At 44.2% G+C, this 24,340-nt stretch overlaps 2 protein-coding genes across 2 annotated transcripts; both read right to left on the bottom strand.

The window, feature by feature from the left end:
- Positions 1-1,106: 1,106 nt before the first annotated feature.
- LOC122864700 lies at positions 1,107-24,059 on the bottom strand. Its single transcript, XM_044172313.1, has 5 exons — positions 23,766-24,059; positions 14,467-14,772; positions 6,122-6,538; positions 2,097-2,297; positions 1,107-1,309 (listed from the first exon to the last, which is right to left on the bottom strand). The coding sequence occupies exons 2-5, from the start codon at positions 14,750-14,752 to the stop codon at positions 1,107-1,109; spliced, it is 1,107 nt and encodes a 368-aa protein (XP_044028248.1). The 5' UTR covers positions 14,753-14,772; positions 23,766-24,059.
- LOC122864549 (zinc finger protein 391-like) lies at positions 18,272-23,774 on the bottom strand. Its single transcript, XM_044172103.1, has 2 exons — positions 23,460-23,774; positions 18,272-20,141 (listed from the first exon to the last, which is right to left on the bottom strand). Exons 1-2 carry the CDS (start codon positions 23,743-23,745, stop codon positions 18,913-18,915), a joined length of 1,515 nt encoding a protein of 504 aa, XP_044028038.1. The 5' UTR covers positions 23,746-23,774; the 3' UTR covers positions 18,272-18,912.
- Positions 24,060-24,340: the final 281 nt, after the last annotated feature.

Here is a 24,340-nt window from a genome sequence, read left to right as displayed (position 1 = left end):
TTACAAAAAGGGAAAGTTTCAGTCTTCACTTTCAGTTTAAGCAAATGAGATTTTGACAGTGAATTAAGACTTAACTCTAAAACTAACTCCTCGTGGTGTACATGACTTTACACGAAGTATAACAAGTATTCAGATTTGGCTGCATCTCTAAACAGAACTCTGACTAGAAGAGTTGGACTTTCCTCCTGATGTTTCCACCCGACTCACGACGTGACTAATTCATTTCTCTAGTTGTTTCTGAATGATATTTCATGTGATTGTTAAAGCTTTGCCTCCAGGTAAAACTTTTACCGCAAACTGAACAACTAAATGGTTTCTCTCCGGTATGAGTTCTCATGTGCACCTTCAGATGTCCACTTTCAGTAAAACGGTTACCACACACCGAGCAGCTGAAAGGTTTCTCTCCTGTGTGGATTCTCAGGTGTTTTCGTAAAGATCCGCTGCATGAAAAATATTTCATACACACTGAACAACCATACGGCTTTTCCCTGTATGAATTCTCATGTGCTCCTGCAGATTTTTCTTGCGGCGAAATCCTTTACCACACTGAGAGCAGCTGAATGGTCTCTCTGCAATGTCCCCTTCGAGGACTTCATTATTTTTGAGAGAGTTTAAACGGGATTGAGATTCTCTGGTCTCCTTACAACCATCGGCACTGACTTCAATCTGAAGTTTAGAGGACTCTGACGTTACTGAGCTGCTGGCTGGAGGTTCAGCCTCTCTGTTCCGCTCAGTTTGACTTGGATGAAGCTGTGAGGACTCACCAACACACTTGTGGTTTTTGAGATTATAACGCCAAGCAAATCTTTTGCCACAAACACAGTAAAGGAATCGTTTCTCCTCTGTGTGGACTGTCATGTGGTTTGTCAGATATCCTTTTTGTGTAAAGCCTTTCTCACAAAATGAGCAGCTGAACGGTTTCTCTCCTGCGTGAGTTTTCATGTGTATCTTCAGATTTTCCTCACCGCAAAATGTTTTACCACACTCAGAACAGATAAATGACTTCTTGTCAGTGTTACTTCCTACATCACTTACAGGGACTTCCTTATGAGTCCCATAATTTAAACCTGACTGAGGTTCTCTGGTCTCCTGCAAACCATCATTTTTTAATTCAGTCTCAGGTTCCGAAGAGTCTGAAGTCTTGTCGTCAGAATCTGGTCCTCCACAGTCCTCTCCATCAGCTCCTGTTTGCATCTGTCCAGCTGAGCTGCTGGCTGGAGGCTCTGCCTCTCTGTTCTCCTCAGTTTGATGAAGCTGCGATGAATCACCGACACACTTGTGGCTTTTGAGCTCGTGACGCCAAGCAAATCTTTTATCACAAACACAGCAGCGGAATCGTATCTTCCCTGTGTGACGCGCCATGTGTTGTATCAGATATCCCCTTTGTGTAAATTTTCTACCACAAACTGAGCAAGTGAATAGATTTTCTTCTGTATGAGTTCCCATGTCTTTCTTCAGATGATGACTGTAGCAAAGCCTCTTATCGCACTCAGAGAAGTTCATTGATTTGCCACCAGCATTATGTCTCATACCACCAGCAGGTGAAGCGGTGAGATGAAGCTGTGAAAACCCACTAACGCATTTATGGCATTCGACTCCTGAGTGCCAAACAAGTCTTTTGTTACAGATGCTGCAACTGTGTCGTTTTTCCCCTCTGTGGACAGCCATGTGTTGGATCAAATATCCCTTTTTTGTATATTTTTTCCCGCACACTGAGCAACTAAATGGTTTCTCCCCCGTGTGTGTTCTCATGTGTGTCTCCAGAAATCCATTTTTTGTAAATTTTTTACCACACTCAGAGCAGCTAAATGGTTTGTCAGGAGAATTACATCTCACATCACTTACAGGGTCTTCATTAGAGTTTAAACCTGACTGAGGGTCTCTGGGCTCCTCCCAGTCATCACAACTGACTTCAATCTCAGCTACTGAAAATTCTTCAGTCTCATCATCAGTCTCAGGTTGTAAATGTGTATCTGGATCTGAGTTCCTGGCTGGTCCTGGTCCTCCACAGTCCTCTCCATCAGCTCCTGTTTCCATCTGTTCAGTTTGGCTTTGATGAAGCTGTGAGGACTGAGGTTTCTCTTCATCTTCTTCACTCTTCACAGGGACAGGAGTGAATGGGAACTTGGTGATATCGGCCTCCTCCAGCCCTCGAAGCGCTCCTCCCTCCTGACTGGTCCAGAGCTCCTCCTGCTCCTCTTTAATGTGTGGGGGCTCTGGGTCCTGGTCCAGACTGGGGCTCCAGTCCTGCTGCTCAGGGGGAACCTCTTCTTTCCTCAGCGACAGCTGCTGGACGTCTGCAGGACACACCGAAAGACAGACATTATGTTAAACTGTGATTTCATTGCTATGGTCCTCTTTGGAAGAGGGTCGAACTGTGACATCTCTTCCCTTAATCAAGTTGTGTTGTGGAGCGGAACTGATTGTGGCCAATTTAAAGTTTTACTTCAGCTTTCAGTGTTTCTGTACTTCCCGAATAACTTACTAATGTCATCCAACAGATAGCAGGCTCTCTATTTTCTGATCTGCTCTCCTAGAGCTGTATAAGAGCTGTGTTACCATTGAGTTTACATTAAAAGCTCTCCACTGGTAATCTACAAGAGGACACAGGTGTGCACTCTAATCAGCCAACAAAAGTCAATTTTAAGTCAGGATAAATTTGTTTTTTTACCCACAAAACTGACCTGTGATGGCGGTTTATAGTTGAAAGTACACTCAAGTAACGGATGTTTGAATATTCCTCCCATTCATTTCCATTATGTAAAAAGATATTTTTAATTTAAATTAAAAATTATGAATAGACTGAAATATGTAAAAGAATATGAAAGATAATATGGAAGATGGAATGCGGCATGATTTCTGTAAAAACGATGAGAAGCTGAACGACTATAAACCGAAGCGTAAGGGGATGGACGAATGAAAGAACACAAACTCAGGTGAAGCATCAGTTGAAATGTAAGCATTAAAAAAATACCCCAACAACACTGAACAGACATTAACTGTCACTTTAATGTTTAGATAGTTAGTGAAAGGAGCTGAGGTGTCAGTTGAACTGTAACCACCCCAAAGGAGTTCAAGTGTCAGGTGAAGTGTAGACACGACGAGGCGCTGATCTTAAAGTCTGAGTTGTACTGAACGGAGCTGAAGTGAAAGGAAAGCAGTAGCAGTAATAATGGTAGTAGTGAAACAAATAGTACAAGTACTGTAGCAGTAATAGTAGTAGTTTGTGTATTTGTGGAAGATAAAAGGGGGAAAAGGAATAAGGGAGGAGTTGTCAAGTTGTTGGCAGGGTGAAGCTACATGGTTGCTAGGGAAGTTGTTTTGGGTAGTTGCTAGGCTGTCCCAGGTGATTGCAATGCTGTTGGCTAAGTGGTTGCAGGAACTTTCCCCACAGAAGGACCTTTTCCACCGCAGGGACCAGGGTCTAAATCAAGTTCCGGGACAGGAACTTTGGGCTGGAGCTCGCAGCGCTTAACATTTCTGATTAGCTGAGTACTCGCAGCCCGTCTCAGTCATCTCCCGGTTAATCTCCGCAATAGCTCGTAAAATCCGTTTCCTTACTTTAAGTCTAGCATTTCAGGCGTCTTGAATCCGCTTTGCTACTACTGCTCGTCTCCTTTTCCAGCGTTGACTCAATGACCCCATTTGCAAAGCAGTAAATCACAATCAACAGCAGCATGACTTGAATCTCCTCCGTGTTGACCTGATGCTAACTGTTGCTGCAGTGTTGCACAAACAATGATTCCCGTCCCTATCACTTTATATTGCTTCGGAAAACACCGGTGGCCACAGAGAGCGCTGCATTTTCCACATACGCCACACAGACGTTCATGGGCTTAATGAATGAACGAATGAGTGAATTATCTTTATTTACGCAGCAGAGCCGTCTCTAACAAACACTAAAACAGGCCACGTTGTCACAGTAACAGGCCTGTGTCATGATGAAGATGTAGGCCGTGCCTCAGCCTGTAACTTCACCGTTTAAAATGTCCTACAACGCTTTTGTATTTTTTGCCATTGACCAATTATGCAAACTGTTGTCAGACGCCCCAAATCATGTTTTAAAAATAAAATATGATGGAATGGAATTTCCTGCAGTAATATATATGATCAAGTATATATGTTTTTCCACATAACTATACTGCGTTGGCTAAAACGCACAAGAAGCCTAAGTCTCCTTACAATTATTCACTTCATGCCCCCGGACCCGCCATAAAGTAGCTGGCCACTTTTCCCCACTGCCTGGCGACTCCGTATCCTTGTGGAAAACCGTGCAGAAATGGAGTAAATGTTGGAGTTTGGGACTGAAAGTGCTCTCGCTCTGATTCAGAACAGGTAGACTGAGCGACCAGCCAGATCTGGCGTTCTGGACATCATGACGCTTTTCTGTAACAGCTCAACAGGCAGCTTCATCTCCTGCTGCTGCTCTCCACGTCACACTTTAGGTGTTTGACGCCCGACGTCAGAGGAAATCCCTTCTCTCATGTGGACTTCCATGTGTCTCCCAACACCCCCTCTGAATCTAAACCGTTTCTTACAAACTGAACAGCGGAAAGGCTTTTCTCCTGTACGACGTGATCAAGTGTGAGCACTGAGCAAAACCTTTACCACAGACTGAGCAGCTGAATGATTTCTCTCCTCTGTGGACTTTCATGTGTTTCTGTAAACTGCCACTCCAAGAAAAACACTTCTTACAAACTAAGCACCTGAAAAGCTTTTCTGCTGCATGACATCTCACGTGTATCAGTAGATTTTTCTTGCAGCCAAATATTTTAGCACATTTGAAGCAGCTAAATACTTTCTTCCCAGTATTAACAGTATTACTAGTATACCCTGACCGCGGTTCCCTGGTCTCCTTCCAACCATCATCACTGTCTTCAGTCTCAAGTTCAGAAGCATCAGTTTTGTCAGGTTGTAAATATGTATCTGGATCTGAGTTCCTGGCTGGTCCTGGTCCTCCACAGTCCTCTCCATCAGCTCCTGTTTCATCAACACACTTGTGTCTTTTGACCCCTGAGAGCCAGGTGAATCTTCTGTCAAACACAGCAACTGAATCGTTTCTCCCCCGTGTGGCTGTCCATGTGGTCATATTTCCTTTTTGTGAAAATCTTTTGGCACAAAAAGAGCAGCTGAATGGTTTCTCTCCTGTGTGCGTTCTCACGTGTCTCTTCAGAAGGTAACTGTAGCTAAATCTTTTCCTACACTCAGAGCAGCTGAATCGTTTCTCGACAGTATTACAACTCAAATCACTGACAGGGACTTCATAATTTTTCTGTGAGTTTAAACTTGACTGAGGGTCTATGGTCTCCTCCCTGTCATCATCACGGTCTTCAGTCTCAGGATCAGAAGAGTCAGTTTTGTCAGGTTGTAAATGTGTATCTGGATCTGAGTTCCTGGCTGGTTCGGGTCCTCAACAGTCCTTTCCCTCAGCTCCTGTTTCTATCTGTTCAGTTTGGTTTTGATGAAGCTGAGGACTGAGGACCGACACACTGATGGTTTCTGAGCTGATAAAGCCAAGTGAATCTTTTGTCACAAACGCTGCAGCCGTACCTTTTCTCTCCTGTGTGGATGCTCATGTGTTGAGTCAGAGTTCCTGCTTGTGTAAAACTTTTGCTACAAACTGAGCAACTAAATGGTTTCTCTCCTGTGTGAAGAGGCATGTGAACTTTTAGACCTTGTTTACATTTATAACTTTTACCACAAACTGGGCAGCTGAACGGTTTCTCCCCAGAGTGGATTGTCATGCGTTTCTGAAAATGTCCACACTGTGAAACACATTTCTTACAAACTGAGCAGCTGAAAGGTTTTTCTCCTAAGTGACATTTCAAATGGCTCTGCAGATTTGACTTCTGGCCAAATCTTTTACCACAATCTGCACAGCTGAAAGGTTTTTCTCCTGAATGAAATCTCATGTGACGAACTAAGCTTTCCTTGCGAGAGAATCTTTTACCACAGACGGAGCAGCTGAACGGTTTCTCTCCTGTGTGGATTCTGATGTGTTTCTGCAAATGTCCCTTGCGAGTAAATCTCTGACCACACTCAGAGCAGCTAAACCGTTTTTTGTCAGTAATACGTGTCCTACGACTTACTGGGCCTTCATTATTATTGTGAGAGTTTAAACCTGACTGAGGGTCTCTGGTCTCCTCCCTGTCATCATCACTGTCTTCAGTCTCAGGTTCAGAAGCGTCAGTTGTGTCAGGTTGTAAACGTGTATCTGGATCTGAGTTCCTGGCTGGTCCTGGTCCTCCACAGTCCTCTCCATCAGCTCCTGTTTCCATCTGTTCAGTTTGGCTTTGATGAAGCTGTGAGGACTGAGGTTTCTCTTCATCTTCTTCACTCTTCACAGGGACAGGAGTGAATGGGAACTTGGTGATATCGGCCTCCTCCAGCCCTCGAAGCTGCTCTCCCTCCTGACTGGTCCAGAGCTCCTCCTGCTCCTCTTTAATGTGTGGGGGCTCTGGGTCCTGGTCCAGACTGGGGCTCCAGTCCTGCTGCTCAGGGGGAACCTCTTCTCTACTCAGCGACAGCTGCTGGACGTCTGCAGAGGGAGAGTAGAGAGGGTTTAAAGCCGACCTTTCCACATCAGTGTCTCCAGAGGGAGCTGTGTGAAGTCTGATAAATGTCCTCAAGTTGAGTCGGCGTCGGTCGGGGCTGAAGACTACAAGTTTGAAACTGAAACAAATCTGTTGGTGTGGAGTTCGTCAGAAGTGAGCTCATGAAGACCTCTGCAGCCCGCTGCTCATCTCTGCTCCAGGCTACATTAGCTGCTAGCATAACACACCCAATCTCATCTGTCGTTACATCTTTTTTCTGCGAGTGTAATGGTTTCCCAGTAAGTTACAGCAACACTGGACAATGAGTGGAGGACCGGACCAATATGGCTCAGCCAGTCCCCGAGCATCAGTCATTTCATTGTGCTTCCCCTGAATCGATGAATCTTCCATGAGTTATCCACGGCAGCAGCTCTCTGATGGACTAATCGATCCGGCCCCGGATAAGAAGCAGGAAATGGATGGATTCTGGTCTAGTTAATGTTTTTTTTATTTAATATTTGATTTTCCAATTGTTCATTTTAATTTGCCGCCTTAGGAAGCATTTTGTAGCTGAGTTTTGAAAACTGCTCTCTAAATAAAGATTGTTGGGCCTCAAACAATGCGTACACACAAATCTGTGCTTAAACCGTGCATATGAACGTTTTACGCACAAATACGGTATTCATCAATATTTTCTTACCTGAATTTGTTGGTACTCTGCAAACAAATTTAAAACGGCCTCAGACCATGCGTACGCACAAATGATGAAGGCCCAGCTGTCTAAGAAAATGTAAACACACACCTTTTAACTAAATGCATAGCATATTCAAACCGCATTCATTACAAATGGCTTCAACATACAACAATATTTAAAACCGTTAATTTACTAATGTATTGGCAAAACGCTCTTTCATCCTCATCATATTCAAAATATTCAACTATAAAAATTGAGTGTCCCAAAACTAGCTTACAAAGAGTATATGAGAATGTAGCCCTGAATATGCAAACAAACAAAAAAATAAATTTAAAAAATCATATTGCGATTATGTTGACAGATATTAGGATGAGTCACGATTTTAGTGGCAAAAGTAATTTTTGCATTTAATTTTGACTGAAAAAAAATAAAAAAGGATGATTATGTGATTTGTAAATAAAATACTCTGCGGACCGACGAGACAAAAGTTTAACTTTTTGGAAGCTGTGTGTCCCGTTACATCTGGCGTAAAAGAAACACCGCATTTCAGAAAAAGAACATCATACCAACAGTAAAATATGGTGGTGGTAGTGTGATGGTCTGGGGCTGTTCTGCTGCTTCAGGACCTGGAAGACTTGCTGTGATAAATGGAACCATGAATTCTGCCGTCTACCAAAAACTCCTGAAGGAGAACGTCCGGCCATCTGTTCGTGACCTCAAGCTGAAGCGAACTTGGGTTCTGCAGCAGGACAATGATCCAAAACACACCAGCAAGTCCACCTCTGAATGGCTGAAGAACAAAATGAAGACTTTGGAGTGGCCTAGTCAAAGTCCTGACCTGAATCCTATTGAGATGCTGTGGCATGACCTTAAAAGGCAGTTCATGCTCAAAAACCCTCCAATGTGGCTGAATTACAACAATTCTGCAAAGATGAGTGGGCCGAAACTCTTCCACAGCGCTGTAAAAGACTCACTGCAAGTTATCACAAACGCTTGATTGCAGTTGTTGCTGCTAAGGGTGGAGCAACCAGTTATTAGGTTTAGGGGGCAATCACTTTTTCACACAGGGCCATGTAGGTTTGGATTTTGTTTTCCCTTAATAATAACCTTCATTTAAAAACTGCATTTTGTCTTTACTTGTGTTATCTTTGACTAATATTTAAATTAGTTTGATGATCTGAAACATTTAAGTTTGACAAACATGCAAAAAAATTTTCAGGGGGGAAAACACTTTTTCACACCGCTGTATATTTGTTGAGTTGTGTACTGACATCATCCCAAATGTTTCCAACCATTTTCAAACCCAAAGAAATCCATCATTTTTATCAGGGTAACCCCTTTGCGCATGCGTCAGCGTTGTGGTTGTCTGTCAGAAGCTGTCATGAATTGACTTTTTAAGCCACATTTTTATGACAATTTTTAGATCTTGGTCGCTTTTAACTATATATTTTAACCAGATGAAGGATTTTAGTCATCGGATGTCTGGATCTGAAGCTATCAGAGAAACAAGCTGAGCAAACGTTAGTAGCAGCTCGGCTCGCAGCCCCTCCGGGACGTCCTGTGTCCGCGGAAAAGCATCAGAGAAACGCAAATTTTTAGCTTGAAACTGCTTTATTCAATGTTTCTACCGGTTTTAATCACCTGGTCTGTTTGTTCTGGAGAGGAGGAGACCTCTGCGATAATTCAGCTCCTGAATGATGAACACTGAAGGAATCCTAACCGGGAGAAGCTGATTGCAATGGTGGCGAAGACAACAACTCCCATGATCCCACACTACTTCACAATGTCACAAACCTCCATCTTTTGTTATCGTTTCGATTTAGAGACCCCTAGTGGCAGAAAATGACATTGTGCGTTTAACGGAATGAGCATGAACCTCCGCTTATATACGCGCGACCCCTTAACCTCTGATTATACGCTACTCTTTAATTCATGATCAAGTAAAAATATTATATCCTATTGAAACTGAGCTGAAGTAATATAAACGTTCAGCTGAATCGAACTGTAAACTGTTTGTCTTTGTCATGTTAGTGTGAGATCGTGGACCAGGTTCGTGGATACGTACTGAAGAGAAGGAGATACTCTTAATATTTTTACCACATTTTAACACAATATTAAATCAGAAAAGAACACAAAGATAAGCAGAAAATACTCTAATTTTAGAAGCTGAGATGAGCAGATGAGCGACATGTTTGTTTAAAAAGTTACTCAAACAATTAATGATGATTATTATAATAGTTGCCAATTAATTGTTTTCGATCAACTAATCATTTCAGCTCCACCAAAGTGTGTGTGTTGGCGGTAATGGAGGAAGATGTGTGGCTCTAGCCAACAGTGTCACATACAGTGGCCTTATATTAGACTTTGAAGTGCTAATCACTTCCATAGTTAAAACAACTGTAAAACAACCAGTGGCGGAAAGTAACTAAGTACATTTACTCAAGTACAAATTTACTTTACAAGTTATTGAGTATTTTCTTTAAATGCTACTTTCTACTCCGCCACATCTCAGAGGGAAATATTGTACTAGTGTAGTACTGTTACTGCAGCAGAGTATTTGTACAGCGTGTATTAGTACTGTTACTGCAGCAGAGTATTTGTACAGCGTGTGTTAGTACTGTTACTGCAGCAGAGTATTTGTACAGCGTGTGTTAGTACTGTTACTGCAGCAGAGTATTTGTACAGCGTGTGTTAGTACTGTTACTGCAGCAGAGTATTTGTACAGCGTGTATTAGTACTGTTACTGCAGCAGAGTATTTGTACAGCGTGTGTTAGTACTGTTACTGCAGCAGAGTATTTGTACAGCGTGTGTTAGTACTTTTACTGCAGCAGAGTATTTGTACAGCGTGTATTAGTACTGTTACTGCGGCAGAGTATTTGTACAGCGTGTATTAGTACTTTTACTGCGGCAAAGTATTTGTACAGCGTGTGTTAGTACTTTTACTGCAGCAGAGTATTTGTACAGCGTGTGTTAGTACTTTTACTGCAGCAGAGTATTTGTACAGCGTGTATTAGTACTGTTACTGCGGCAGAGTATTTGTACAGCGTGTATTAGTACTTTTACTGCGGCAGAGTATTTGTACAGCGTGTGTTAGTACTTTTACTGCGGCAGAGTATTTGTACAGCGTGTGTTAGTACTTTTACTGCGGCAGAGTATTTGTACAGCGTGTGTTAGTACTTTTACTGCAGCAGAGTATTTGTACAGCGTGTATTAGTACTGTTACTGCAGCAGAGTATTTGTACAGCGTGTATTAGTACTGTTACTGCAGCAGAGTATTTGTACAGCGTGTTAGTACTGTTACTGCAGCAGAGTATTTGTACAGCGTGTATTAGTACTGTTACTGCAGCAGAGTATTTGTACAGCGTGTATTAGTACTGTTACTGCAGCAGAGTATTTGTACAGCGTGTGTTAGTACTTTTACTGCAGCAGAGTATTTGTACAGCGTGTGTTAGTACTTTTACTGCAGCAGAGTATTTGTACAGCGTGTGTTAGTACTGTTACTGCAGCAGAGTATTTGTACAGCGTGTGTTAGTACTTTTACTGCAGCAGAGTATTTGTACAGCGTGTATTAGTACTGTTACTGCAGCAGAGTATTTGTACAGCGTGTATTAGTACTTTTACTGCAGCAGAGTATTTGTACAGCGTGTTAGTACTTTTACTGCAGCAGAGTATTTGTACAGCGTGTGTTAGTACTTTTACTGCAGCAGAGTATTTGTACAGCGTGTATTAGTACTTTTACTGCAGCAGAGTATTTGTACAGCGTGTATTAGTACTTTTACTGCAGCAGAGTATTTGTACAGCATGTTAGTACTTTTACTGCAGCAGAGTATTTGTACAGCGTGTATTAGTACTTTTACTGCAGCAGAGTATTTGTACAGCATGTTAGTACTTTTACTGCAGCAGAGTATTTGCACAGCGTGTATTAGTACTTTTACTGCAGCAGAGTATTTGTACAGCGTGTATTAGTACTGTTACTGCAGCAGAGTATTTGCACAGCGTGTATTAGTACTTTTACTGCAGCAGAGTATTTGTACAGCGTGTATTAGTACTGTTACTGCAGCAGAGTATTTGTACAGCGTGTATTAGTACTTTTACTGCAGCAGAGTATTTGTACAGCGTGTATTAGTACTTTTACTGCAGCAGAGTATTTGTACAGCGTGTATTAGTACTGTTACTGCAGCAGAGTATTTGTACAGCGTGTATTAGTACTTTTACTGCAGCAGAGTATTTGTACAGCGTGTATTAGTACTGTTACTGCAGCAGAGTATTTGTACAGCGTGTATTAGTACTTTTACTGCAGCAGAGTATTTGTACAGCGTGTATTAGTACTGTTACTGCGGCAGAGTATTTGTACAGCGTGTATTAGTACTTTTACTGCGGCAGAGTATTTGTACAGCGTGTATTAGTACTGTTACTGCGGCAGAGTATTTGTACAGCGTGTATTAGTACTTTTACTGCGGCAGAGTATTTGTACAGCGTGTATTAGTACTTTTACTGCGGCAGAGTATTTGTACAGCGTGTATTAGTACTTTTACTGCGGCAGAGTATTTGTACAGCGTGTATTAGTACTTTTACTGCGGCAGAGTATTTGTACAGCGTGTATTAGTACTTTTACTGCGGCAGAGTATTTGTACAGCGTGTATTAGTACTTTTACTGCGGCAGAGTATTTGCACAGCGTGTATTAGTACTTTTACTGCGGCAGAGTATTTGTACAGCGTGTATTAGTACTTTTACTGCGGCAGAGTATTTGCACAGCGTGTATTAGTACTGTTACTGCGGCAGAGTATTTGTACAGCGTGTATTAGTACTGTTACTGCAGCAGAGTATTTGTACAGCGTGTATTAGTACTGTTACTGCAGCAGAGTATTTGTACAGCGTGTATTAGTACTTTTACTGCGGCAGAGTATTTGTACAGCGTGTATTAGTACTTTTACTGCAGCAGAGTATTTGTACAGCGGTTGTTAGTACTTTTACTGCAGCAGAGTATTTGTACAGCGTGTATTAGTACTTTTACTGCGGCAGAGTATTTGTACAGCGTGTATTAGTACTTTTACTGCAGCAGAGTATTTGTACAGCGTGTATTAGTACTTTTACTGCGGCAGAGTATTTGTACAGCGTGTATTAGTACTGTTACTGCAGCAGAGTATTTGTACAGCGTGTATTAGTACTGTTACTGCAGCAGAGTATTTGTACAGCGTGTATTAGTACTTTTACTGCAGCAGAGTATTTGTACAGCGTGTATTAGTACTGTTACTGCAGCAGAGTATTTGTACAGCGTGTATTAGTACTTTTACTGCAGCAGAGTATTTGTACAGCGTGTATTAGTACTGTTACTGCAGCAGAGTATTTGTACAGCGTGTATTAGTACTTTTACTGCAGCAGAGTATTTGTACAGCGTGTATTAGTACTTTTACTGCGGCAGAGTATTTGTACAGCGTGTATTAGTACTGTTACTGCAGCAGAGTATTTGTACAGCGTGTATTAGTACTTTTACTGCGGCAGAGTATTTGCACAGCGTGTATTAGTACTTTTACTGCGGCAGAGTATTTGCACAGCGTGTATTAGTACTTTTACTGCGGCAGAGTATTTGCACAGCGTGTATTAGTACTTTTACTGCGGCAGAGTATTTGCACAGCGTGTATTAGTACTTTTACTGCGGCAGAGTATTTGTACAGCGTGTATTAGTACTTTTTACTGCGGCAGAGTATTTGTACAGCGTGTATTAGTACTTTTACTGCGGCAGAGTATTTGCACAGCGTGTATTAGTACTTTTACTGCGGCAGAGTATTTGCACAGCGTGTATTAGTACTGTTACTGCAGCAGAGTATTTGTACAGCGTGTATTAGTACTGTTACTGCAGCAGAGTATTTGTACAGCGTGTATTAGTACTGTTACTGCAGCAGAGTATTTGTACAGCGTGTATTAGTACTTTTACTGCGGCAGAGTATTTGTACAGCGTGTATTAGTACTGTTACTGCAGCAGAGTATTTGTACAGCGTGTATTAGTACTGTTACTGCGGCAGAGTATTTGTACAGCGTGTATTAGTACTGTTACTGCAGCAGAGTATTTGTACAGCGTGTATTAGTACTGTTACTGCGGCAGAGTATTTGTACAGCGTGTATTAGTACTTTTACTGCGGCAGAGTATTTGTACAGCGTGTATTAGTACTTTTACTGCAGCAGAGTATTTGTACAGCGGTTGTTAGTACTTTTACTGCAGCAGAGTATTTGTACAGCGTGTATTAGTACTTTTACTGCGGCAGAGTATTTGTACAGCGTGTATTAGTACTTTTACTGCAGCAGAGTATTTGTACAGCGTGTATTAGTACTTTTACTGCGGCAGAGTATTTGTACAGCGTGTATTAGTACTGTTACTGCAGCAGAGTATTTGTACAGCGTGTATTAGTACTGTTACTGCAGCAGAGTATTTGTACAGCGTGTATTAGTACTTTTACTGCAGCAGAGTATTTGTACAGCGTGTGTATTAGTACTGTTACTGCAGCAGAGTATTTGTACAGCAGTGTGTTAGTACTTTTACTGCGGCAGAGTATTTGTACAGCGTGTATTAGTACTTTTACTGCAGCAGAGTATTTGTACAGCGGTTGTTAGTACTTTTACTGCAGCAGAGTATTTGTACAGCGTGTATTAGTACTTTTACTGCGGCAGAGTATTTGTACAGCGTGTATTAGTACTTTTACTGCAGCAGAGTATTTGTACAGCGTGTATTAGTACTTTTACTGCGGCAGAGTATTTGTACAGCGTGTATTAGTACTGTTACTGCAGCAGAGTATTTGTACAGCGTGTATTAGTACTTTTACTGCAGCAGAGTATTTGTACAGCGTGTATTAGTACTGTTACTGCGGCAGAGTATTTGTACAGCGTGTATTAGTACTGTTACTGCAGTAACGGACCTGAGTGCTTCCTCTGCCCGGCAGGCTGCGCTAGCCACGCGGAGCTAATCTGTCGCCACGGCTAGCGCCGTTAGCTTAGCTACCGGACAGGCTCCAGGCTTCATCGTGAACAGCTGCCGACAGCAGGAGTTAACCGCCTCCCGGTGTGACGTTAAGACATAAACTACCTGTTCTGATCGGTACCTGTCGGCGAAAAGTCGAACAAAAGCAAGAATTAGTCGACATGTGACGCTTGAATTTGGCACAAGTTAGCATCGGCCGCATTTCGATCTCGGCATCGCCTCCGGGCGCTCCGGGTCCTCCGGGCGCGGGGAGCGGGGACTGACCTGCTCTGTGCAGCCTGACTTCGGGCTTCAGCACGGCATCGAGCAGCCTCCTCTGGCGGCGGATCTCCCGCTCTGACCGCTCGGCTCTGTCTTCGTACTCCGCCACCGTTTCCTCAAACAGCCCGACGATCTCCTCCGCAGCCGCCGCGAGCCGCTCGGTGAGCAGCGCTCTCAGCGCCGGGATTTCAGCCGCTTCTCGTCCTTTTTCCACCCGCAGCAGAAAGTCTTCCGCGGCGGCGCTGATCCGCTCCTGTACCGACACCCGCAGCAGCTGCACGGCGCACATCGTCCCCCGGTTCTGCGGACCTTGTTGCTTCCAGCGAACAGGCAGAATGGAGGCGGCAGACTTCTGTAACGAGTTCCGCGTCGACGACAGCGAAGCGGAGAAGGCGAACAGCGAACTCTGCTGGACTGGAGGAGAAATAACAAAACAGACATTTTTCACCAAATTCAAACTATAAAACTCACATTTAAAGCGCCTGACTTATATACAGAGGTGGAAGAAGTACTCACATCTTTTACTTCAGTGAAAGTAGTTATAACCCCCCCCCAGTGAGTCTGGTTCTGCTCCAGGTTTCTGGCTCTTAAAGGAAGGTTTTCCTTGCCGCTGTGGCCAAGTGCTCGCTCATAGTGGGATCTGTTGGGTCTCTGTAATTAATATTATAAAGAGTTCGAGAGATAGTGAGATAACTTCTGTTATGAACTGGCGCTGTTTAAATAAAATTAAGTTGAATTGAACAGAAATACTCGGTTACAAGTAAAAGTCCTGCAGTCAAAAAGTACCAACAGTAAAAGTACTCATTAAGTAGAATAATATATATTATATTAATGGAGTATAATTATTGATGCATTCGTGTGTTCATCGCTTTAATGCTGCAGCTGCTGAAGGTGGAGCTCAGTTTGATGCCTTTATATTCTGCTGCGTAGTTTAATCTGACATTACATTATAGTTTATTTGTTGATTATTTATTTTGTATTATTGATCAGAATCTGCTTCTGACGTAGTGGAGTAGAAGCAAAGTTGCGTAAAATGGAAATAGTTAATGCTTGAGTAAATGTGCTTATAGATCCAACGAAGTGAAGGAATCCCACCTCAAACTTCTGCTTAAGTTCACTCCTGACAGCACTTTGTTACTTCAGGTGACAGCTGCACCAAACACTCCTCATTCAACTCCGTTAAACTGCTTAAAAACAAGAAATGCATGAAATCTGTCTTTTCTATTATCTACATCGTTTTTGTTTGTCATAGTTACATATAATCTCTGTAATACTTACATCTTTAACTGCTCAACTCCTCGGTACCTGTAGGTTTCTGCTCATGTTCTTGGGGATCAAGTGGTCCTTGAAAAGTTTCCAGGAGTCCCAGGGGTCCTTGAGGAGGTTGTATTTTCCCACAATGCAACACTCAACAGAAATGGAAAAACTAGAGAATGCAGGATATCACAGTTATATTTTAATCTGTGGATTAATCCCTCGGTAAAATAAAACCTCAACGAACCAACTTCCTTCGTCCGACAGACTCTTTCCCCTTCGGAGGTCTTCTCAGGCACAGCTTCCTCCAGGCTGCTCGGCCAACAAACTCTGTTTCTACCTGGTTCGTCAGGTGTGCACGTAAACATGCAACACGTATCGTAAAGCTTCAGTATCATTGGCTGGTAATACGGGGATCAGCCCCTTTTGGCTGAGTGGAGCGCAGTAAGTCACGTGAACACATCTTGCCACACTGGTCTCCCCCTAAATCACGAGGGAAGTGGTTTCTCCCAGCTGTGTACACGTTAATTATTTGCACGCCCGCTGAACCCGCTGACTCGCCGTACATTTCTTACCTTCAAGCTGACCTCACGCAGCTCAACTCCGATACCTCAAACTGACACATGGAGTCTGAAGTATGGAGCTGGTTGTGAGGAAGAACCACCTGACAGAATCAATTCAGGGCAAAAAGGCATCTACAAAAACTTCCAGGCAGCTTAGACTTCCAGCTAAATACTTTTAATGCTCATATTGATCTCTTAAAATACAGCTTTATACGATGATCAGTTTTATCTTCGTTGTATATAATTACATGCTATGATTAGTGATGAGTTCTTTCATTTATTTGACTTGCAATGTTGAAAATATCAACAACCTTTTTTGGCAATATAATGCTGCTCGTCCCAGCAGTTTGTGCTAAAATAGGAATTTATACAAGAGTCAGTAAAAAAAAAAAAAAAAAAAAGCTTGTTAAGTGTCTTTCAGTTCCCGTCAGCCGGCAGACGATCGTCTCTTTGGGGTCGAGTCTTCTTCAGGTCCTGCAGCTGTTTGTCCGACTCGTCCACATTCTCCAAATTACAGACTGATGTTTTATGATTTAGACAACTGAGCAGCAGCACACGATTCTACTGAAGGCAACAAATGACCGAATTACTGCTCGGCCTGATATTAACAGCAGCAACAGTAACTCACGTCTCCGACAATATTCTTCTTTTACACAACCCGTGCTCAGGCTCCGTGTTTATCAAACCTGTCCGAACTGCAGGCTGCAGCAGAAGACAGACAGGATTTGAACCCGGGCCGCTGCAGTGAGGACTCAGCCTTGGTACATGGGGAAGTTAGTTCGCTCTACCAGGTGAGCTACCTAACTCAGACGGGGATCTGAGTCAACTGGTGTCCTCCAGAACTTAAGGGCATTTTCAAACCTAGCGCTCGTTCTGGTCCAAATCAGTGGATAAGCTGGTAAACTGGTTGCGTTTTCCCCGTCGTTTGGTTTGTTTTCACACAGCAAAAAAAAATCAAGCGAAACCAAAATGCATCACTAAGTCTGATGAGAACGTTCTCCTCTCTCATTGGTTAGATTGGTGGTTCTCAAACTGGGGGCGTAGAGCCGCTGCAGGGGGGTGTAAAGTCACTGGAGGGGGGCGTAGAGCCGCTGCAGGGGGGCGTAGAGCCGCTGCAGGGGGGCGTGCAGGGGCGAGAGCCGCTGCGCTGGGCTGGAGGCGTGGGAGCCGCTGGAGGGGGCGTAAAGTCACTGAGAGCCGCTGCAGGGGCGTGAGAGCCGCTGCAGGGGCGTAAAGCTGGAGGGGCGTAGAGCCGCTGCAGGGGGGCGTATGGATGTTGAGCAGACTTAAAGTTGCATGAATATGATTCATGTGGTGACATAAACAAACAAAAGTGCTCTGATGCTAGCAAGGCTGTCTTGCTAACCGGAATCTTTTGTTTATGTCAATCGCATGCATTGTTAATGACTGATAAAATTTAAATCCACTTTTTTGGTTTCTGAAGGGGGGGGCGAGACAAATGTGCACAGAGGTGTGGAAATACAGAGCTTCAAAGACACTGTTTGGATCAAACCCTCATGCGAGCGATTTGGTCCAGGACGTCACTGCTCTGTCCACAAATCTGTGCCCAGTTTAAAGAATTACACTTAGTTTCCAACGGGGTAACTAATTACATCACCAATAATTTGGCCCCTCATAACTGTGACTGTTTATTTCACTTTAAACCTCCAAATGATCAATCCTAAGCCCCGTGAGGCCTTTTTATACTTTGAGTTAAGGGGTCAGAAAGTGTGGACATTCAGAACAGCTAGAAACACTTTTGTCTTCAACGACACGTTGCCCAGTTTTTTCAATCACACTGAACCCTTAACAAGTAGAGTCCTGCTACCTGAACCTGACGGGTCCTGACAGAGTATCGGATTCAGGTCAGGTGGCAGAAGTGTACTTGTTATTCCCCTTTCTACCCTTCATGGCGTTTTGCCCCCCTGTATGACAGCAGGCTTGTTGCCCCACAGAAGCACTTCTGCCTGTAGACGTGGGGTTCGAACTTCTCTCTCTCTCACAGTCACTTTGCGTGCGAACAGCCAAGTGCAACACCATCAAAGTGTGCGCCATTGTCTCCATTTGTACGATTTGTCTCATCCCTCTCTATGATGACTGGCTGTCACCCAGTCTTCTAATGTGGCCGTTCAGAACGCTTCTGCCTTCAGACATGGTCGCACGTCACGTCGCCTCGAGCATACAGACGCCCGAACAAGTAGAGATCTGCTGCATGAACCCGACATGTCACAGTATCGGGCTCTGGTTGGGTAACAGAACATTACTTGTTACTCAGACAATCCGACTCTTGAGGGAGAGTTCGCGTTTACTTCACCGGCCAGCTAGGAGCGACACTAGCTAACCCACTGGAGGACTCGCGTTTACTTCACCAACAGGGCGGCAGGATGAAGGTTAAGTTGTTTTTTGGTCTGTCTCTGGAGGGAAAGGGCACTCTGTGGATGTTACACCACCTGTCTTATATTCTACATTATCAATTAATGTATTTTTTATCAATTAAATCCCAGATGGCAGTTCATCTGTAACAGTCGAATAATGAACATCCCTGGCTTGACAGACATGGGCGCAGATATGGCTGCACCCCTAACCACCTCACTGAGTTGAAGGGTTAATCTTTCTTCCCGACTGATCAACATCATGACGTGTTCAACGGTTCAACAGTGTCAACTTCCTGTTGTTCTTTGGCTGAACATGTATCTGCCGACTCAGCCGCTTGGCTGTCTGCTGCGTGCAGCTTCATGTGTCTCTTTAGATGTCCTGTAACAGTGAAACGTTTGCCGCAGACTGAGCAGCTGAACGGTTTCTCTCCGGTGTGGACTCTCATGTGAATCTTCAGGCTCCCCTTTTGGGCACAACTTTTACCGCAGATATTGCAACTGAACGGTTTCTCTCCCGTGTGGACTCTCATGTGTTTGGTCAAGTCTCCTTTTTCAGCACAGCACTTTCCGCAGAACGGACAACTGAACGGTTTCTCTCCCGTGTGGACCCTCATGTGTTTCTTCAGGTCCGTCTTCTGAGCGCAACCTTTACCGCAGACAGTGCAACTAAACGGTTTTTCCCCCGTGTGGTACTTCATGTGTCTGTTGAGGTGTTCTTTCACGTGAAAACTTTTACTGCACACCGAGCAGGTGAACGGCTTCTCTCCCGTGTGGATTCTCATGTGTCTGGTCATGTTTCCCCTCCCACTGAAATTCTTCCCACAGAATAAGCAGCTGTACGGCTGCTCTCCGGTGTGACACCTCATGTGTGCTGTTAACGATCCACTGTCTTTAAATGATTTATCACAACCCGTGCAAGGAAACGGTCTCTCGCCAGTGTGGTCTCTTATGTGTCTATTCAGATTCCCCTTAAGGCTAAATCTTTTACCACAATACGAACAAGGAAAGGGTCGCTCCTTCGCTGAAGATCCAATATCACTTTCAGGGGCTTCGCTGTTTTTCTGACCCTCTATACCTGACCGGGCATTTGTTTGTGTCCAATCACAATCACTCTCATCAGTTTCAGTGGAGTCTGGAGAATTATCATCACTAAGTGGTTGTAAATGTGTATCTGGATCAGAGTTCCTGGCTGGTCCTGGTCCTCCACAGTCCTCTCCATCAGCTCCTGTTTCCATCTGTTCAGTTTGTCTTTGATGAAGCTGTGAGGACTGAGGTTTCTCTTCATCTTCTTCACTCTTCACAGGGAATGGGAACTCTGTGATATCGGCGTCCTCCAGCCCTCGAAGCTGCTCTCCCTCCTGACTGGTCCAGACCTCCTCCTGCTCCTCTTTAATGTGTGGGGGCTCTGGGTCCTGGTCCAGACTGGGGCTCCAGTCCTGCTGCTCAGGGGGAACCTCTTCTTTCCTCAGCGACAGCTGCTGGACGTCTGCAGGACACAGTGAAAGACAGAAACACACACATTATAGAAAACGTACCTTTGTTGTCCAAAGCGACACTAATCCAGTGACTGACGTATGTCTTGAACTCTAAAGCGACGCTTCCGTTACTTTGGTGGCGCAGTTGAACTGAACGCATTTACACTGAAGGTGGAAGCAGAAGTGTTTGGGTTGTTCACTGCTGCCCTCTGCGACAGATGAAGGTCGTCTGTGTGAAAGTTCTTCAGTCTCTAAAACACGAGTTCGGTTATAACGCCGTCTTTGTGAAGAAATAACACGAACGTAGCTTCTGTCCGACCTCCACAGTCCGGATCCCAGTTTGTTGTTGGAGCAGCTGATAACAGAGCAGACGTCTAGCCGTTAAAACTGGACTGAAATGAGTTGAAAAGTAGGTTTTTTAAGATTATAATGCTTAATGTTAATGACTTGTGACGACTATATGTCCAACATGTAAAAGGTTCTACAGTGGAGGCCCCGCCTCGCCTGAACTACCCTTCTGAGTCAGTATTAGTCATTTTTTACTCATGTAGCCAACAACTGAGGCTAAAGCTAACAGGTCGAGCTAAACGTCAGCATCCTCACCAGCTGATGCTCCATGTAGAGGACAGACTCGCTCCCTGTCTTTCAAAGCTGTGATCATACCTGAGTGCGAGGGGGCAGGTTTGGCCTCAGCGTGCGTGATGTTATTTTACGTGACAGTTATAACAATCATTTTGAGTTCCACATATCTGGAGGAAATCAACAACCTGCTGCTCGACGCCAGCGAAACCAAGCAGCTGATCGTTGATTTTAGGAAAAAGGAGGCGAAGGCAGCGGTGGGCGAGTCTCTTTGGCTCAGGAAGGTTCCTGACTGAGTGAAATGACCCGGAAGTATCTCAGCGGCAGCCATGATAAGAGCTGGTCGAATCCTCTAAACGCCAAGGAAAGCTGCTTCAACGCTTCCTCTCTTATCTCCTTTAGGACAGGACACGCCGGACCATCCTTTACCAAAGGAGAGAATGCCGTCCCACAATCCCTTGCGGCAGCGACGCTCCATTGTAGTTTCCCCACTAAGTGTAGAAACAACAGAGCACCTGTTTCAGGCTCGTGACACGATCCAAAACTTATGGAAGCCCCTGCGTGATTGGCTGAGCTCCAGATCCATAAATATAGATTTCTTCTCCCGTTAGGAGTAATCTTGAAGAAGCACGTTGGATTACTAGTTAACGATATCGCCACCATAACAAAATACTGCTCGTGGTTCTTTTGTTTCCTGTCAAACTACTGCCGTCTGATCATCGGGGTAAACGTCCCCATTAAGCCGTTAAACGTCCTCATTTGTGCCGAGTGATGTTTCTTCCAATGAAGCTGCTCGTTACACAAATGACACTTTTTATTGTAAGCCAATCAGATTTGTCGATATCGAGTCATCGAAGCACGTGTGTGACACGATCCCGGAAGAAGGTTCGGTTTCCTCAGAAGGCAACAGTTTTTACATACTTCTACTCCTGTTTTGACAAACGCTCATTTGTTGTCGAAATTGAAGTAATTCGTGTTCTGAATGAGACGAATGTTAGAATATTACTCGAATTACTTTTGAAATGAAGATATGAGTTTTAGCATGTTAGCAAACAGACCGCGTGCTGCATCAGTACAGCAGCCGGTTCACTGCAACGACACAGTTTACGTTACTGCGTGCAGTTTATATTATTACGCTGTTAAATAGACAATAAATGTGTGTGTTTATCTTTATTTAGTTTGTAACTAACTTTTTTACCTGGTGGGCGTAAAGGGGACGCCTGCAGAACAGTCACACTGTCTGGAAGTGAAGGAGCTAATAGCTTCTCGTGTCACGTCAGCGCACCACTTATAGATTTATTTCATACAGGTGTTTTAATGTCACGTGCGTAGAATAAAATAAAACTTCACTGACGTTCCCATTAAACCCACCTGACTGCGTTTCGATGGCGATTTTCTCCATTTTGACCTTTGAACCATTTTCCTCCCTAATTTTGACGTCAGCTGACGACTCAGCTCCGTCACTCAGATAACTGATACTCACATTTAAATATGATATATTATACATGTGACTGTAGACATTGTGGCCTACGTTTAGCCCAGGAGAAGGTGGGAACTGCAGAGATGTTGGCTTCTTTCTTGTTTATTTGGCTCAAGTTATCGGCTGATGACGCGCGAGCTTCGAGGTGCTGCGACTGAAGTCGCCTCACGATCAACTGAATGTTTTAAAATGTGTTTTTACAGTGTTTCAAACCACCAGCCGACACGTTTAAACTGAATTTAAGTTACTGTTTAACTGTAAATCCTGACACCGACTCGTTTACTATCCTCAGAACATCAGCGTTGAACCTGCAAACTGTTTTCAAAAGCCAACAGGACGCCACAGCACGGAGACGCAGACCGAACGCCGACACGTACGGAAAGATGAAGCACCGAAGAGTCGTTCCCGCCGTCGTTCTGATTTAGTTCGTAAATAGTTTTTTGGCTGCTTTCCAGAGAAGACGGGTTGTGACACGGCAAACAGGCCGGTCTCGCGTCTTTATCGGACGGGAGCGGAGACAGAAAGGAAACAGATAAGAGGTCACACATGCGAGCAGGACAGGCTGTGTTGTTAAGATGTTTAAAATATCTATTTATTCATCAACAAATCATGAAGTGGGCTTATTTGGACTTAACGGGTACGTTAAGCCCAAACCAGACTTCTGCCATATTTTGACAAATTAAACAATAAAAACATTTGAAATTGGTAGAAATGAGTTATTGACACTTTTAACTGAAATGTTCTCAGTATACATTAAAAATGTCTGAAAAAAGACATTTGGGGGTTTTAATAGGGGCGTTTATCCTCCTTTTATTACTTTAATCTCAATAAAGTTAATACAAGTCTTCGTGCTCTTTAGTGACGTCACTGGCGGGCTGTAGTTCCACCTGAAGCAGGTGTTTCCGCAGCATCCGGGTCACTGGCTCAGCAGACAACAACGAAGGCAACGCAATGCTTGGTTTGACAGCATCTAAAACTACAGCTCCCATAAGGCTTTGCTGCCGCTGCTTTGTGTAAGGCTCGTGGGAGTTGCGGTTGTTACCTGCTAACAAAGTATTTGTTGTTTTATCTTAGTTTGAATAAAGATATTTTCATATTTTACTGCGCAGTACTGTAGTATATCTCACTGTGTATCGGGCTGCGGACAGAAAACGTCAGAAAAATGTTTCGGTTTAGTAAAAACTCCGATGTTAGCGATGCTAGCTAACATTAGCATGTCTGCCGCCTCCGGGCGCTCCGGGTCCTCCGGGCGCGGGGAGCGGGGACTGACCTGCTCTGTGCAGCCTGACTTCGGGCTTCAGCACGGCATCGAGCAGCCTCCTCTGGCGGCGGATCTCCCGCTCTGACCGCTCGGCTCTGTCTTCGTACTCCGCCACCGTTTCCTCAAACAGCCCGACGATCTCCTCCGCAGCCGCCGCGAGCCGCTCGGTGAGCAGCGCTCTCAGCGCCGGGATTTCAGCCGCTTCTCGTCCTTTTTCCACCCGCAGCAGAAAGTCTTCCGCGGCGGCGCTGATCCGCTCCTGTACCGACACCCGCAGCAGCTGCACGGCGCACATCGTCCCCCGGTTCTGCGGACAAAGAGCCAGCGGGGACGTAAACACACACGGAGTTCCGCGTCGACGACGCTTCGCCCGGACGGCAGCGAAGCGAACAGCGAACCCTGCTGGACTGGAGGGAGAACAGTCAGATGAAAGGATTTACCTGACGCGGTGAGCTCCACCTGTTGAACCTGATGCAGCAGCTGTGTTGTCTTCGTGAAGCTCTCGGTCTCAGCTGGACTGCGTTAGTACAGGTGTTCCTAACAAAGTCTCCGCTGACTGTTTGTAGTCTGGTCACTAAAATCTCACGTATCTACAGAATAATGTGACTTTTCCTGATATTTTATGGACTAAACATTATTAATCGATTCATCTGCAGATGAAGTGAAAGTGACCTTTAGTTGCCGTCTCTGGAGGTCGGGTCTGTGTTGTTCCCGGAGATTAGGAAGTCTAACATAATGACTCCGTCAGAAGTGATTCTTCAAGCTTCCTTCAGTCAGACAGATCCAGTTTATAAAGACATGAAGCTGGAAAACTGAAGATTTTTGGTGCTTTTACAGGAAACACAACTGAAAACAGTCGACCAATCAGCGAAGTGACTGATCGGTTCAGT

This window comes from Siniperca chuatsi, linkage group LG17 (genome assembly GCF_020085105.1).
Source record: "Siniperca chuatsi isolate FFG_IHB_CAS linkage group LG17, ASM2008510v1, whole genome shotgun sequence".
NCBI classification, from domain to species: Eukaryota; Metazoa; Chordata; class Actinopteri; order Centrarchiformes; family Sinipercidae; genus Siniperca; species Siniperca chuatsi.
The sequence above is the reverse complement of the archived record's forward strand: the minus strand, read 5'-3'. Positions and strand labels throughout refer to the sequence as shown.